The sequence below is a fragment of the Aspergillus terreus genome, genomic scaffold, assembly GCF_000149615.1.
Source record: "Aspergillus terreus NIH2624 scaffold_6 genomic scaffold, whole genome shotgun sequence".
NCBI classification, from domain to species: Eukaryota; Fungi; Ascomycota; class Eurotiomycetes; order Eurotiales; family Aspergillaceae; genus Aspergillus; species Aspergillus terreus.
Genome location: NT_165929.1, coordinates 1,877,156 through 1,892,513, shown reverse-complemented (window position 1 = coordinate 1,892,513; position 15,358 = coordinate 1,877,156). Strand labels below are relative to the sequence as shown.

The following is a 15,358-nucleotide window of genomic DNA, read 5'->3' as shown; positions in this document are numbered from 1 at the left end:
GATGCGGTGGCGGCTGCCTGGCGCCCGTTCGACCCTCCCCGCCAGCGTCGCCCTTCTTCTCCTCCCCGTTCTTGTCGCTCCGCAGCAGCTACAGGGACGCCAGAATGACCGGGACCTACCGTCGACCGTCTCCGTACCTCTTGGTCCAACCGTCCATCACGGCCACCACCCCCGAAGCGATCCCCTACACGTGAAATCCAACGATGCGAGCGCCCTAGCAACTCTGGCTCTGGCGGGCTCCGGCCGCGCCGTTCGAGCCCCTCCTGCCCAGGCCAGCGGCCCCTCTGCCGGCCTGGCTCCGCAGCTTCATGCGCGGTCCCTGCAGGATTGGGAGGTTGAGGACTTTGTTCTGCTGGCGACCGTCGACGGCTCCATTCACGCTCGTGATCGCAAGACCGGGGCCGCCCGCTGGGCCCTCGAGGTGCCCAGTAGCCCCACCGTCGAGAGCATCTATCACCGAGCAAATCGCTCCAGTTTCGATCGCACCCAGCCCGAAGATGACTTTATCTGGATTGTGGAGCCAAACCAGGGCGGGAGCCTCTACATCTACAGCCCTGGCCCTGACGCCGGTCTGCAGAAGTTGGGCTTGACCGTCAAAGAATTGGTCGACGAAACCCCGTACTCTGGAACGGATCCCGCCGTCACCTATACCGCACGCAAGGAAACCACCCTCTACACCATCGATGCCCGCACCGGAACCATCCTGCGCGTGTTCAGCTCCCGCGGCCCCATGCCCTCCGGTCAAGAATGTCGGAAAGTGGACGGATTGGATGTGGACGCGGAGGACTGTGACTCGCCGTCGGGGACCTTGGTCCTGGGGCGGATCGAATATGCAGTCGCCATTCAAAACACCGAAACGGGGGACCCCATCTGCACGTTGAAATACTCCGAGTGGACCGCCAACAACCGGGACATGGATCTTCAGAGCCAGTACTTCCGCACGATGGACCAGAGCCACATCTACAGCATGCATGATGGCGTCGTGCTGGGGTTCGATCATTCCCGCATGGAACGTCCGCGCTACACCCAACGATTCGCTACCCCCGTCGTCCGTGTCTTCGATGTCGCTCGTCCTGTCAATGTCGATTCCCCGGACGCTCCCACGCCGCTGGTCCTCCTCTCGCAACCTTCGCAGCCCCCCGATCCCGATTATGGTTCCCTCGACGATCGCGATGCGCGCGTCTTCATTGATGCCACCAACGCCGGTGGCTGGTTCGCCATGTCCGAAGAGACCTACCCCCTCGTCACTGGTCGGGCGAAGATGGCGCAATGCTATGAGAAGGATTACTTTCGGGATGGACAGCCGCTGATGAGCCTGACCCCCAGTCAGCAACGGGACGCGTTGGCGGGCGTCCATTCGCTGAATGGGCCGCGCGTCATTCGTCGCCCTATCCCCAGCATCTCCGGCTCTTCGTCCGTGGACCTGTCCAACGACACCCCTCGCGACTTGATGAGAAGTCCGTCCGAACTGGCCCTCCCGCCCGCTCTTCGACACAGCACCATCATCCGAAAAGGCTGGGACAATGCAGTGGACATTTTCGTCACCCTGCTCCTGTTGTTTTTTGGCACGTTTATCTATTTCAATTCCCATAATATCCAGGAGCTGGCGAAGCAGAAGTTGGATATCAAAAATATCATTTCAGCCTATGGGCAACCGCCCTTGTCCACCCCCTCGACTCCCGTGATCGACGGGCCCCAGCTCCAGCGGGAGAAGAGTCCCGCCCGCCCGGTTACGAATGTCACCGTGGACATGGACCTGGCGGAGGGGCCCGCGGGAGATGTCACGCCGAAACCGAAGAAAGCCCGCAACGCGCCGGCCCCCGACGCCACCCCGCGCGTCCGTATCCGCGAACCCTCTCGCGGGCCCGACGGGGACGAGGACGTGGATGATCTGGCGTTGGACGGGGCAGACGACACTGAAAAGCCCAAGAAGAAAGCCCGACGTGGCCGTCGCGGAGGCAAAGCCCATAAACGTGGCAAGAAGCCCGGCACGGAGGGGGAAAACAAGGAACAGGCAGATCGGGTGGTGAACGAACTGAGCAATCTCCGACCGCCGTCTCGGTTGGAGACAGATGTTCAGTTATCCCGAACAGTCTCCAACGAGATCATCGAGATGGATGGGCTCGTCCAGATCGGCCGGCTCAAGGTGAACACCGACATTGTGCTCGGCCATGGAAGTCATGGCACTGTCGTCTATCGAGGGGCGTTTGACGGACGAGACGTGGCAGTGAAACGTATGTTGGTGGAATTTTACGACATTGCCTCGCACGAAGTCGGCCTCTTGCAGGAAAGTGATGACCACAACAACGTGATCCGGTATTACTGCCGTGAGCAGGCAGCTGGGTTCCTGTACATCGCCCTGGAACTGTGTCCAGCATCCTTGCAGGACGTTGTGGAGCGACCGTTCGACTTCCCCCAACTCGTGGAAGGCGGCCTCGACATGCCCGATGTCCTACGCCAGATCGTCTGCGGTGTTCGCTATCTGCACTCCTTGAAAATCGTCCATCGCGATCTCAAGCCTCAAAACATCCTGGTCGCCATGCCCCGCGGACGCAGTGGCAGCAAGGCTTTACGCCTGCTCATCTCCGACTTTGGCCTCTGTAAGAAGCTGGAGGATAACCAGAGCTCGTTCCGCGCGACGACAGCGCACGCTGCGGGTACCTCCGGCTGGCGGGCCCCGGAATTGCTTGTGGATGATGATAAGAGCCCGGCCATCCAGAGCGTGGAATCTCAGCACACCGAGTCCTCGGAGCCCGCCGTGGTTGATCCGCAAACCAACCGTCGTGCGACCCGGGCGATTGACATTTTCTCTTTGGGCTGCGTGTTCTACTACGTTTTGACACGGGGCAGCCATCCGTTCGATAAAGATGGCAAGTTTATGCGGGAGGCCAACATCGTCAAAGGGAACTACAACCTGGACGAATTGGACCGGTTGGGTGAATACGCTTTTGAGGCGCATGACCTGATCCGCTCGATGCTATCATTAGATCCCCGCCAGCGGTAAGTGTTCGTTACTTGGGCCTAGACATCGGCTAATTTCTTGCAGTCCGGATGCCAGCGCGGTCTTGACGCACCCGTTCTTCTGGTCGGTGTCAGATCGTCTCGCCTTCCTGTGTGACGTGTCCGACCACTTTGAATTTGAGCCGCGGGATCCGCCGTCAGACGCCCTGTTGCTTCTGGAATCGGTGGCCCGGCGAGTGATGGGCCCCGAGATGGACTTTTTGCGCCAGCTGCCGGCCGCTTTCAAGGACAATCTCGGCAAACAGCGCAAGTACACGGGGTCGAAGATGCTGGATCTGCTCCGGGCGCTACGGAACAAGCGCAACCACTACAACGACATGCCGGAGCATCTCAAGGCGCATATTGGCGGGTATCCGGAAGGGTACTTGAATTTCTGGACTGTGAAGTTCCCCAGTCTGCTCATGAGCTGCCACTGGGTGATTGTGGAGCTGGGATTGACGCGGATTGATCGGTTCAAGCGGTACTTTACCGTGCCGGAGTAGTTGAAAGACATTTATGGAAATATCTCGATTGTTGAATATATTTTAGAATTAAGAATCATCTTTGTTATTGTCTTTTCTGTCCATTTCAATCTATCAGTGGTGCCATGACCAGTAATTGTATATTTGATCCATTGCCTGGCGTATATATATTTCACCAACGTTCTTCCAGGCTCTACGCTTCCCTGCGAAATGGAATGACTAAATGAAAACACGTCAGTCCAAGCGAATCTTCACGTATGTTGTATGTTATCCAGCTCCCCCTGTAGGATGCTGGATGTCAAAAATGACACGGTCAAGCATCGTTGACCCAGTCGGCTGGCGGCGCTTCCACCACAACATTCCATCCGAACGTATCCTCCACCTTGCCGGATTGAATCCCCTTGAGGGCTTGCAAGAGCTTGACACAAACCTCCCCACCGCTCTGCCCGTCCTCGCCAGCCGAGAACGTGAACTTGTCATTGCGCGACCGCATCGTCACACTACGGATGGGTACCAACGCGGCAGCCGTACCAGCGGCGATAACCTCATCAAACAGCGGAATCTCCTCATACGCAATGCGACGACGCTCATACCCAAATCCAAACAGCCGCTGGCCAATCTCACACACCGACGCGGCCGTCACCGAGTCAATGACATTCTGGCTATCGGGCTGCACGAGCGTCACCTTCCCCGACGCGGCGTCCTTGCGCACTCCGATAAACGCCGACGTCGAGAACTCGTCAATCTCCTCGCGCGTCCGACTATCCAGATGCAGCGTGATGCCGAACCCCTCCGCCGCGGCGCGCGCGCTATGCCGCAGCACCGGCGCATAGTTCCCACCCACCTTGGCTGCCCCGGTGCCCTTCGGCGCGGCGCGGTCGAAATCCTCGAGGATCAGCGCGTCGACCGCGTGCACCCCGTGGTACACGCCCGTCGGCATCACAAACACCACAAATGTGTACCCGTCCGGAGCCGTCAGCCCCAGCTGCGCCGACGACCCGAACACCAGCGGCCGGATGTACATGGCCGCGCCGGTCTCGTGCGGCGGCACGAACTCGGCGTTCGCGGCGACGGCCAGCTTGACGGCCTCGACGAAGAGCGCTTCCGGGACGGGCGGCACGGAGATGCACTCGGCGGAGCGGCGCATGCGGGCGGCGTTGCGGTCGGGCCGGAAGATGGTGATGGAACCGTTGGCCTGGCGGAAGGCTTTGAGGCCCTCGTAGGCTTGTTGGCCATAGTTGAGGCCGGGCGCCATGCCGTGGATGGAGAGGTAAGGGGAGCGCACGAACTTCGGGGCCGTCCAGGTGCCGCCATTGCTGTGGGAGAAGGTGCACTCGACGTGGCCGTTTACTAAGAGGATGTGGATGTTAGTGGGATGGCGGGGAGGGGGAAGGGGGGAGGGAAGGGCTGACCGTCGCGCACTTGGAAGCCGACATTGGACCAGTCGATAGAGCTGACGGGCGGAGGGGGGAAGGAGGACGCCATTGTATGTGTAGATCTATGTGTAGTGTAGTATGGAGGATGTATGAATGAGTGAAGTGATGACAATGCGGTGCAATTGAACGTAGTTAACTATCGAGAGTGACTCAGGCGGGGCCCGCTTGGCATGATGGCTTTTAGACACCCTTACGTCCACTTCCATTCCGCTTCTATACAACTGCTTCTCTATCTGCACACTACCATCATCCACCTTCTGCATCTATCATATCCCGTCACTTCTCTTGCTTAAAATCCCCTGCGGCATGACCACCGGCGCCGCCTTGCAGAATTTCTGCATCTTGTCCATCATCATGCGTCCATTCTCGTCAGACACAGCCGGCCTGCGCCTCGGCGCTCGCCCACGTCATGATCGACTGCAGGCAGTACGACGCATCGGGAACGTAAACACCTCCCATGATCGAAGCACATCCGTGCCGCAGAGCGTCTCCGCCAGCGGTATGTGGCCGTTGATGCAATGGTCGAGGTCGACTTCCGCCTCGCGGGGGTAGAAGATCTACTTGTGTTAGAGGGCACATACATGTCAGGAGATGACATACGGTGAATGTGTACGGCATTTTGAAGCGATTGTAGATGTGGATGCATATGAATAGACACATAGCGTCTTCATATACCCGCCGAGCGGCGAGGCGCCTTCATCCGACTGACAATATCCCGCACTACGTATATCTGCCCATACAGGTCCGTGGCACCAACGAACGTCTTGAGAGCCCACCTTGTCTGCTCCGGGATCGCTGCAGCGCACAGTCGCTCCAAGGCGCGCATGTCGAGTTTGCCATCGTGCCGATCCAGCACGACAATACGAGTGATCCGGCGGTTTTCGACGGGCTACGGTATTATCGCATGCGCCAGATGCCGTCGGCGGCCCATCGGCACCAGTTTGCGACGACGAGTAAGTCGATCCCGCACTTTGGACATGGGCAGAACAGCTGTCCGGGCCGTTCATGGCCTCCAATGTGATCAGAATGGTGCTTGGGACACTGCTGACCGAGTATGACTTTAAATTGAATCAGGAAGGGAGGATGAAGGGGATTCATGCGTTTGAGTATGACTTTCCAACCCAACGGCACGGTTGTTGCTGCGGAAGAAGCGGTTTAAGGCGGGAGGGTGAGATGGCTTAGAAGACTTTCATTATCATAACACTGCGAGATCGCTCTGATGTACCTGTACGAGTATTGAACATTGTGGTCACAAATACCTCCCGCAAGACCGTCAACACTGTCAGTTGTCGTGAACATCATCCTCAGGCGACATTTCGCTCCCATCCAAGATACGCCTGATCTTCTGTACAAACTTCATATCCTTCTTCTTGAGGGTTTCGCGCTTGGAATGTGCAATTGTGAGACGGGCCACTACCAGACGTAGTTAGCAAGAGAGCTTTCCTCTGGTATGAAGCAAGAATCATACAGGTGAATTCGGTGACCAGCATCTCCTCCACCACTGTCTGTAGCGCTTCGATTGCACCCGGCTGAAAGCGAATCTGACCAGAGGTGCTGGCTTCGTTGGCAATCTCCCGAACGACACGACTAAAGGCTCGGCGTTTGATGAGGAATTTGGGTTTCTTCTCATCGGACTGTTTCTTTCTTATCCCTTTGCCTCGCTCTATGAAGGTCAGTGTCAGGAACGAGAATGGGGCATAGGATGTCTTGCGTACCGTCTGTGATTCGGAGGAATTTGCCTCCCTGGGAAGCGTGGTCTGGGGGAGAGGCTCCAGGAAGATGTTTGTTGCTGTAGCTGTGTTTGCTGTCCGCAGACGCCTTGGAAGATGCCTTAGTTCTAGCCATCTCAGAGTCGAAGGAACGTAAAGTGGAAAGAAAGTGGGATGTTGTGGAGAGTGTGTGAAGTGTGAAGTGTAGAAATGAAAGAGAACGAACACAAGACAGTCTCCGCAGTAACACAAGAGCCCAACTCCAGTGAATCAAAGTCACCCCTACGATATCAACCGCCTTAGACTGACTCCTTAGCTTCTCGATTCGTCTCTTCTCTACCTGCAATCCCCGTCTTCCCCCGAATCGACACTGGAGGAGCGATACAAGCCACTACAGACGCAGCGCCGCAAAACGCCAACGTCAAGATCCAGGCATCCTTGATCCCAACCAGATACGCTTCCCTGACGCCACGGAGAGTATCATCCCCAAGGCTTCATCCCCGGAGACTCCAGGGGCATATCGCGGTAGACGCTGCAGGAGCTTATTCGAGAAGATGGACTCGCCGGCTGCGACTCCGATTTCTCCGCTGCCGAGTTGGAAGACGAAGAAATATAAGATGGAAGTTTCGAGGTTATATTGTTGCAGGACACTCACACAACACCAACGCAGTCACAGTGGGCAAGTCCTTGGGTTCCACGAATGCCTGCACGGCCGTCACCGGGACCTGGACGCAGATTCCGTCGCCGATCCCTCAGTACAGTTCTCCTGGTAAGTCCCAGTCACTCTGAATCAGATAAAAGCTCATTCTCCAGAACATCCTGTTCTTCGTTGTCCACCGCCTCTACTTCCATCCCCCGTCTCGCTACAATGGCCCTCTCCTCTGGGCGCTGACTCGCGTCTTCTACATGCTGGCTTTTCGCTCTGGGCAGCTGGCACACAAGATCAAGCAGTTCTACGAGCAGTACGGCGACACCGTTCGCGTCCCCAACGAAGTATCCTTCATCAACTCCGACTGCGTGAGCGACATCTACAGCACATGACACAGCGCTGGTCACCGGCCACGTGGGCAAGACGATCGTGCAGCTGAAGACACGGGCGGCGGCGGCGACGCCGGTCGACCTCCAGCGGTGGATCAGCTACTGTACATTTGATGTCATCTGCTCGCTCAGCTTCGGCGAAGACTTTGGCTGTCTCGAGCACAATCGCTACCACGAGTGGGTGGGGGTCCAGGTCTACTCGCTGAACGCCAAGGTGCAGCTGGCGGCCTGTCGGTTCTACCGTTGGCTCTTTCGGCTGCTGGTGCGGTCGATGCTGGCCTCAGCGCAGGTAGCGATGGCCAAGCATCAGGCGAGGCCCCTGTCTTCAATGCGGCGATTAAGGAAGGCATTCGCTTGACCTCACTGGTGCTGTTGGGGCTGACGCGCCGCGCGCCATCGGGGGGAGCCATCTTTTGCGGCGCTTACTTTCCCGAGGGGGTGAGTTTTCCCCCAAGGTTGTATACAGTCTAGATACTGATGATATTTAGACGGTGGTCTCCTACATGCAATGGGCGGCGAACGTGTCGGCCAAGAATTTTACAGACCCCACGGAGTTTACGCTGGAGCGGTGGCTGCCACCCGTGGGACCGCGATACCAGCACGACCGGACGGACGCGACCCAGCCGTTTCTGCAGGGGCCGCGGGATTGTCTCGGGCAGAACCTGGCGAAGATGGAGATGGCGCTGACCGTAGGGCGTCTGTTGTACGAGTTTGATCTGTCGGTGCCGGCGGGCATGGGAGGAGCAGGAGACGTATACGGTGTGGGTGAAGTCGCCGCTGGGGGTGCAGATGAAGGGGGTGGTGATGTGAGTTGACACCGATTGCACTTGGTATCTCCTCACCCCCGGGAGTCATTCTCTATCATCTCCCCGGTGAGGGATAGAGTGGATGAGTCTGATGGCGCGAGGATCCGCGATGACAGCGCAGATGGAAGAATGAGCATGTTGCAATTCAATCAATGGTGTGGTGGGAGGCGCATGCGGGCGTTCCTGGTCTTCCGTTTCCGGCGCAAAGGCAGCGACGGTCACATCCGCTTCTGGAACGCGGCGATCCGTGGATCCTTTCCGGAGTGTCTGCTGTGTGTACCTGATCGTCGAGCTTATCGGTGTTTTTTTTATTTTTTATTTTTTTTTTCTGTTAAGACGGCGAGAGAGTATGGGGGTTGTTTTTTCGTAGATGTAGGGGTAGAGGGAGAGGGAGAGGAAGAAAGGGTAGAAGTGGAAGTGAAAGTGGAAGTGGAAGATGTGGTAGAAGGACAGCATCATTATACATTATAGTTACATCTGATGCATGCGGAGATATTACTTATATTATTCCTCTAGTCGAGGATGAGGTAGTATTCATTATTATGAATATTATCATTATTATGACCCCGTACTACTCCTACTCCGTACTGCTAATAATCTGATTAATTTAGCCAGCGCCGGAGATTCGCTGTTCTGGACCCTGCAGACCCTTTCACTTCCCCATCTTACTCTTTCTCTCTCTCTCTCTCTCTCTCTCACTCTCTCTTTTCCACTTTCTCTTCCACCTTCTCCTATCTTCTCACCCTCTACTCTCTCTTCTTTACTCCCTCTCCCTACTGTCTTTCTCTCTGATTCTCCACTCGCTACCATGCTCTAGTCCCACTCCGCATCCCATCATGCGTTCCCTCCGGCCTCTTCCGTTGGCCCTCCTGGCCCTCTTCGGCCTCCTCTGTCTCGTCCACGCCGACGATGCCACCACCCTCGTGCCTACCGCAGCCTCCGACATCTTCCCCCAGTGTGCGCTGTCCTGTTCGGCGCTGAACTCGGCGCAGTCGCTCTGTATCCCTCCGACCGCCCCCGCGACCGGCCGATCAACCTACGTCACCTGTTTCTGCCAGTCCAACCTGCTCACCCAACTCAAAACCTCCGCCGACGGCACCTGCGACGACGTCTGCACCAGCGCCTCCGATCGTTCGACCCTGCAGAAATGGTTCTCCGACTTCTGTTCGTCCGGGGGAGATCTCAAGAGCACCGACACCTCCACCGATACCAATAACAACAACGCCAACAGCAACACCAACGACGCGGCCTCCTCCACAGCCACTGCCAAGGCGCACAAGGACTCCCCGGCCCCTCCATCCTGGTACATATCTCCCTTCATATCATCCTATAACCAATATCAAGATCCCTGCTAACAGGTTAGGTGGTCCGGCCACTACCAATGGGTCGTCATGGTCATCGTCCTCATCATCGGCTTCGCCCTCCTCACCGTCCTCGGCGTCTGGCTCAAACGTCGCCATGACGCCAAATACCCCGGTCTCTACCACGGCGCCAGCGGCAGCGCCAACAACAGCGGTATGCTGTTCCCCCGCCCCAATAACACCCTCGCCCCTGGCGCTCCTGGCGCCCCCGCCGACGACTCCCTGGGAAGTAGTTCCCGCACCGATGTCGTCGTGCCCAAGGTACGGGCCAGTCCGAGTATGTCCCGCCTGCAGAAGGCCCCGCCGACGCAAGGGGCGGATGATCTGGAGATTCGCGAGGTGAGATGATGATCTCCCAGGGGTGTTCTATGGACGCTTGCTATTTATGGTGTCATCTGTCGGACCATGTGTCTGCACGCTGCGTTTCTTGCATATCGGCGTTGATGGTTTCGATGACGGATGTTTGGATATCAACATGACTGAGTTTGTAAAGATAATGGGTCATGCATATGGACTTTCCATCTTGTCATAATCTACCGTACAGAACGTAGCTAAGAAACACTAATGCTCACAATCTTGATGTCCTGCTCCGGCTTCTCCTTGAATGTCTTGGTGTTCTCGATCTTGTGCACCACGTCCAGCCCCTGCACCGCCCGCCCAAAGATCGTGTGCTTCCCGTCCAGCCACGGCGTCTTCTCCGTCGTGATGAAGAACTGGCTGCCGTTCGTGTTGGGCCCCGCGTTCGCCATCGACAGCGTGTACGGCTTGTCGTGCGTCAGCGTCGAGAACTCGTCCTCGAACTCGCCGCCCCAGATCGACTCGCCGCCCGTGCCGTCGCCCAGCGGGTCCCCGCCCTGGATCATGAACTTGCGGATCACCCGGTGGAAGATCGTGTTGTTGTAGTAGCCGTTGCGCGCATGCGTGACAAAGTTCTCCACCGCCTTGGGCGCCGCCGACGGGAACAGCCGCAGGTGGATGTCGCCCAGCGTCGTGTGCAGGATCGCCGACGAGCCCAGATCGCGCGATTTCTGCGCTGCCGCCGCCGCCGCGTCCCGCGCGTTCTGCTCCTGCGTCGGCCGCTCGTTGTGCACGTCGCGCGACGCCTTCGACACCTCCGTCTCGTTGGTGAACAGGTAGAAGCGCAGCTTGGCGAACCCCGTGCTCACCAGGATCGGGTCGCGCTCCTCGGCCTCCTGCAGCAGCGGGTTGGCGCTGGCCGCCATCGACACTGTCACCACACCTTTCTTCTGCGGCTGGCCCTGATACAGCGCCAGGTGGAGCGCGCGGAACGGCTCGTCGCGGGCGTACACCCGCACCACCCGGTTCGTGTACGTGTTGATGCACTTGATGCCGTACAGCGAGCCGTAGAGGAGGAAATGCCCAGACTCATCGAAGATCACGTTGATCTTGGGCTTGGTCGCCGGCGACTCCAGCTCGCGCTCCACCGCGAGCCGCCGCCCAAACTCCACCTCGTCCAGCGGGTAGAGCGCCGTGCCCGCCTGCTGCATGTCCGTCAGCGTGCCCAGCGACTCGTCGTATTTGCGCGTCAGCTTGCCCGTCGCAAAGTCGAACACGCGCACTTGTCGGTCGGGGAAGGAGAAGGCGGCGAATTGCTCGCCGGACGGCGAGATGGTGAGGGATGTCGGCGTCGATTTGGCCTTTTTGAACTCGAACAGGTTCGTCGACGACTTGAGCGCAAACACGTTGTCGGGTTTCTCGAACGAGCCGTCGCCCGCACGCCAATACTCGACCATGCCGCTGTCGTCGGCCGAGATTACGCAGTCGTAGGCGTCGTTGAACGCGATGGCCGCCACGGGGCTGCGGTGGACGGTTTTCACGGTGTGAAGGGGGTTGGGGTTCTCCCCGCGTCCGTCGTAGACCCGGATCGTGCTGGTGTCGTCGTCGGTCACGGCCAGGAGGGGGAGGGAGGCGCCCCGCCGGTGCACCCAGCAGACGCAGCGCGGGGTGAAGTCGAGGGTGAGCATGGAGAGGAGGTCTAGACGGTTAGTCGCGAATAGAGACGAAGGCGGAATCGCTTCACATGGACGACGCACCAAAGGTAATGACATCGAAGATCTTGACCGTCTTGTCGGCGCCGGTCGTCGCGAAACTGCGGCCGTCGGCGCTGACGCTCACGCTGCGCACCTCGCCGCTGTGCGCGCGAAACTCCTTGACGAACTCGACGCCGACCGCCATCTTCTTCCAGAACTTGACAAAGCCGTCGATCGACGCGGTAATGAGGAAATCGGTGTGCGGCGTGATTATCGTAAAGGCCAATTGGTCCTTGTGCATGAGGGACTTGGAGTACCGTGGGGAGGCCGGGAGGGCGTTCACGTAGACCTTCTCGAAGGGAAGCTTGCGGCGTTTCTTCTTGGGCGCATCGGCCGAGGGCAGCGCCGGACCAAAGTCATCGTCGGAGGAGTCGTCTATGTCTGTCAGTTCGTCTTTTCTCTTTGGAGTTGCCGTGGTTGAGAAGAACGTACCGTTCTCGTCGACGGCGTCAATGGGACGTTTATTGGAGGGGGCGTCTTCTGGCATACTGAGAGGATATAACGATAAAGAATATACAAAATATTTCTGCGACGCAGTGCAGTCAAATCGAACGGCGTAGAAGTGAGGGAGTGAGAATGTACTTTACGTACAGAGCAGAGAGGTGGTGAAGGCGGTCTGGAGCTCGGACCACATGGCCAACTTTTTGTCCCGCTGCGAATCTTCATTATTGTCCCTCCGTCCGCTCTCTCTCCGCTTCATCTTCTTCACCTTCCCCTGAGCTGCCTCATCCTCTCCGGTAGCCTCTTATCTCGTGATTCACAATGGTACGTCCCGTGACTCCCTCTAAGAACCCTCGCTGACCCCTCCAGGCGTCCTTCGCCAACCCCACTCAGATCTTTGCCGACGATGTTATCGAGGAGAAAGGAGAAAACGCCCGTCTCTCCGCCTTCGTCGGAGCCATCGCCGTCGGTGACTTGGTGAAGAGTACTCTTGGTCCGAAGGGTATGGACAAGATCTTACAGTCGGCGTACGTCCCTCGATGAAGCCAATGCAATTGGATGGCCTGCGGGGCATCCCCACGACAGACACTGATGATAGCTCTCAGCTCGACCGGCGAAATCCTCGTGACGAACGACGGAGCCACGATCCTCAAGGCCATCGCCCTCGATAACGCCGCCGCCAAGGTCCTGGTGAACATTTCCAAGGTGCAGGATGATGAGGTCGGCGATGGAACGACGTCCGTCACCGTGTTGGCTGCCGAGCTCCTCCGCGAGGCCGAGAAGCTGGTCAACCGCAAGATCCATCCGCAGACCATCATCGACGGATACCGGATAGCCAGCCGGGCCGCGCTGGATGCCCTCGAGAAGGTCGCCGTCGACCGCACCACCGACATGGAGGCCTTCCGGAAGGATCTCCACTCCATCGCCCGCACCACGCTCAGCTCCAAGGTGCTCGCCCAGGACCGCGACCACTTCGCCACGCTCGCCTGCGATGCCGTGCTGCGTCTCCGTGGATCCACCGACCTCAGCCACATCCAGATCATCAAGAAGGCCGGCGGCAAGCTCAGCGACTCCTACCTCGACGAGGGTTTCATCCTCGACAAGAAGATCGGTGTCAACCAGCCGAAGCGACTGGAGAACGCCAAGATCCTGGTGGCCAACACGGCCATGGACACCGACAAGGTCAAGATCTTCGGCGCCCGCGTCAAGGTCGAGTCGACGGGCAAGCTGGCCGACCTGGAGAAGGCCGAGCGGGAGAAGATGAAGGCCAAGGTGGAGCGCATCAAGGCCCACGGCATCAACTGCTTCGTCAACCGGCAACTGATCTACAACTGGCCCGAGCAGCTCTTCACCGAGGCCGGCATCGTGTCCATCGAACACGCCGACTTTGACGGCGTCGAGCGGCTGGCGCTGGTCACCGGCGGCGAGATCGCGTCGACCTTTGACCACCCGGAGCAGGTGAAGCTGGGCCACTGCGACGTGATCGAGGAGGTGATCATCGGCGAGGACACGCTGATCAAGTTCTCGGGCGTGGCGGCCGGGCAGGCGTGCACGATCGTGCTGCGGGGGGCCACGGAGCAGCTGCTGGACGAGGCGGAGCGGTCGCTGCACGACGCGCTGGCGGTGCTCTCGCAGACGGTCAAGGACCCCCGGGTGACTCTGGGCGGTGGCTGTGCGGAGATGGTCATGTCCAAGGCGGTGGAACAGGCGGCGCAGAACACGACGGGCAAGAAGCAGCTGGCGGTGGACTCGTTCGCGCTGGCTTTGCGACAGCTCCCGACGATTCTGGCGGACAATGCGGGTCTGGACTCCAGCGACCTGGTCACCCGGCTGCGCCAGGCCATCAACAACGGCATGACCAGCTCGGGACTGGACCTCTTGACGCCGGGCGGCGGGATTGCCGACATGCGCGAGTTGGGCGTGGTGGAGAGCTACAAATTGAAGAAGGCGGTGGTGTCGTCGGCCTCTGAGGCTGCTGAAGTAAGTTTCCTTGGGCGTGAATGCGATGACCCTATTTACTGACGGTGGACAGCTTCTGTTGCGGGTGGACAATATTATCCGGGCGGCTCCTCGTCGTCGCGAGCGGATGTAGATGATGGATGGGATGGAGATAATATGAGCGATAGACTGCGATGAAAAGCATGACGAAATCTAGTTGCCCGATAATTGTACAGGATGATGCCTGAGGTGTCGATGTGATGTCGGTTCCGGCTTCAGTAGACTGAACATTGAACATGTATGGACGAGAACCAGCAGGGTGATGAGGAGTATACTGTTGAAGACCCTGTACACGATGTACACAATGTATGTGTCGATAATATGGTGACCCTGAAATAAGCACCGCGCCAAGGACCCTGCCCTCTTAGCTCTGCCCTACCATCACCACCTCTTCTCTCTCTCTCTCTCTCTCTTTTCCACTCCTCTTCTTTTCTCTTCTCTTACTTCTCCTTCTGACTTTCTCCTCCATACTCTCTCTGCTCTACTCTCTACTTCTTATTCTCCTCTCAATCTCATGCAGAGCTCTCTCCTTTCCTACCGTCCCTCAATCCATCCGCAACACGATGATCCCCCCACATGGACACGGGCCTCCACCCGAAAAGAGGGTCTCTTGCGCGTACCTGACAAGACCCTGGATCCCGTCAGTCCCTGGCCAGATACGTGATTGTGATGGAGACTAGTAGTGTGTGTGTCAACAAGAAAGAATGCGGCGCACTACGGGGTATTATCCCCAGGACGATCATCGCGACAACATTCGCCAACAAGACGATCCCAGACGGCGCAATGGAGGGACCGACGGCCTCATGAAGATCAGCAGCATCCCAGGAACCATTAAACCATCCTCCTGAGAAAGAAAGATCGTCTTCCTCGTTTCTTCTCTTCTTCTCGTTTTCTCTTCCTAATCTTTCATTCCTTTTCCCCCGTCATTCTTCCTGTCGCTCACATACCAGTCCTCCCCTTCCGTCCAACCTCCATTTCCGCATTCTACACATCACAACGACCTCTCCTTTCTCCCTGCACCTCCTCCTCTCCTCTC

The 15,358-nt window shown here is 58.0% G+C and overlaps 7 protein-coding genes across 7 annotated transcripts; 4 read left to right on the top strand and 3 right to left on the bottom strand.

The window, feature by feature from the left end:
- Position 1: 1 nt before the first annotated feature.
- Positions 2-3,503, top strand: ireA (bifunctional endoribonuclease/protein kinase IRE1; the record flags this gene model as incomplete). Its single annotated transcript, XM_001214102.1, has 2 exons — positions 2-3,000; positions 3,047-3,503. The coding sequence occupies 2 exons, from the start codon at positions 2-4 to the stop codon at positions 3,501-3,503; spliced, it is 3,456 nt and encodes a 1,151-aa protein (XP_001214102.1).
- Positions 3,504-3,795: 292 nt separating this feature from the next.
- Positions 3,796-4,967, bottom strand: ATEG_04923 (branched-chain amino acid aminotransferase; the record flags this gene model as incomplete). Its single annotated transcript, XM_001214101.1, has 2 exons — positions 3,796-4,832; positions 4,895-4,967. 2 exons carry the CDS (start codon positions 4,965-4,967, stop codon positions 3,796-3,798), a joined length of 1,110 nt encoding a protein of 369 aa, XP_001214101.1.
- Positions 4,968-6,200: 1,233 nt separating this feature from the next.
- On the bottom strand, positions 6,201-6,763 carry ATEG_04922 (uncharacterized protein; the record flags this gene model as incomplete). The annotated part of the gene is made up of 3 exons (XM_001214100.1): positions 6,201-6,331; positions 6,387-6,581; positions 6,634-6,763. The coding sequence occupies 3 exons, from the start codon at positions 6,761-6,763 to the stop codon at positions 6,201-6,203; spliced, it is 456 nt and encodes a 151-aa protein (XP_001214100.1).
- Positions 6,764-7,327: 564 nt separating this feature from the next.
- On the top strand, positions 7,328-8,480 carry ATEG_04921 (uncharacterized protein; the record flags this gene model as incomplete). Its single annotated transcript, XM_001214099.1, has 4 exons — positions 7,328-7,396; positions 7,441-7,644; positions 7,798-8,103; positions 8,154-8,480. 4 exons carry the CDS (start codon positions 7,328-7,330, stop codon positions 8,478-8,480), a joined length of 906 nt encoding a protein of 301 aa, XP_001214099.1.
- Positions 8,481-9,307: 827 nt separating this feature from the next.
- On the top strand, positions 9,308-9,826 carry ATEG_04920 (uncharacterized protein; the record flags this gene model as incomplete). The annotated part of the gene is made up of 1 exon (XM_001214098.1): positions 9,308-9,826. The coding sequence occupies one exon, from the start codon at positions 9,308-9,310 to the stop codon at positions 9,824-9,826; it is 519 nt and encodes a 172-aa protein (XP_001214098.1).
- Positions 9,827-10,383: 557 nt separating this feature from the next.
- ATEG_04919 (WD40 repeat domain-containing peptidylprolyl isomerase) lies at positions 10,384-12,370 on the bottom strand (the record flags this gene model as incomplete). Its single annotated transcript, XM_001214097.1, has 3 exons — positions 10,384-11,828; positions 11,887-12,258; positions 12,316-12,370. The coding sequence occupies 3 exons, from the start codon at positions 12,368-12,370 to the stop codon at positions 10,384-10,386; spliced, it is 1,872 nt and encodes a 623-aa protein (XP_001214097.1).
- A 275-nt stretch (positions 12,371-12,645) lies between these two features.
- ATEG_04918 (chaperonin-containing T-complex subunit CCT2) lies at positions 12,646-14,416 on the top strand (the record flags this gene model as incomplete). The annotated part of the gene is made up of 4 exons (XM_001214096.1): positions 12,646-12,648; positions 12,694-12,851; positions 12,930-14,304; positions 14,357-14,416. The coding sequence occupies 4 exons, from the start codon at positions 12,646-12,648 to the stop codon at positions 14,414-14,416; spliced, it is 1,596 nt and encodes a 531-aa protein (XP_001214096.1).
- Between the last annotated feature and the right edge of the window lie 942 nt (positions 14,417-15,358).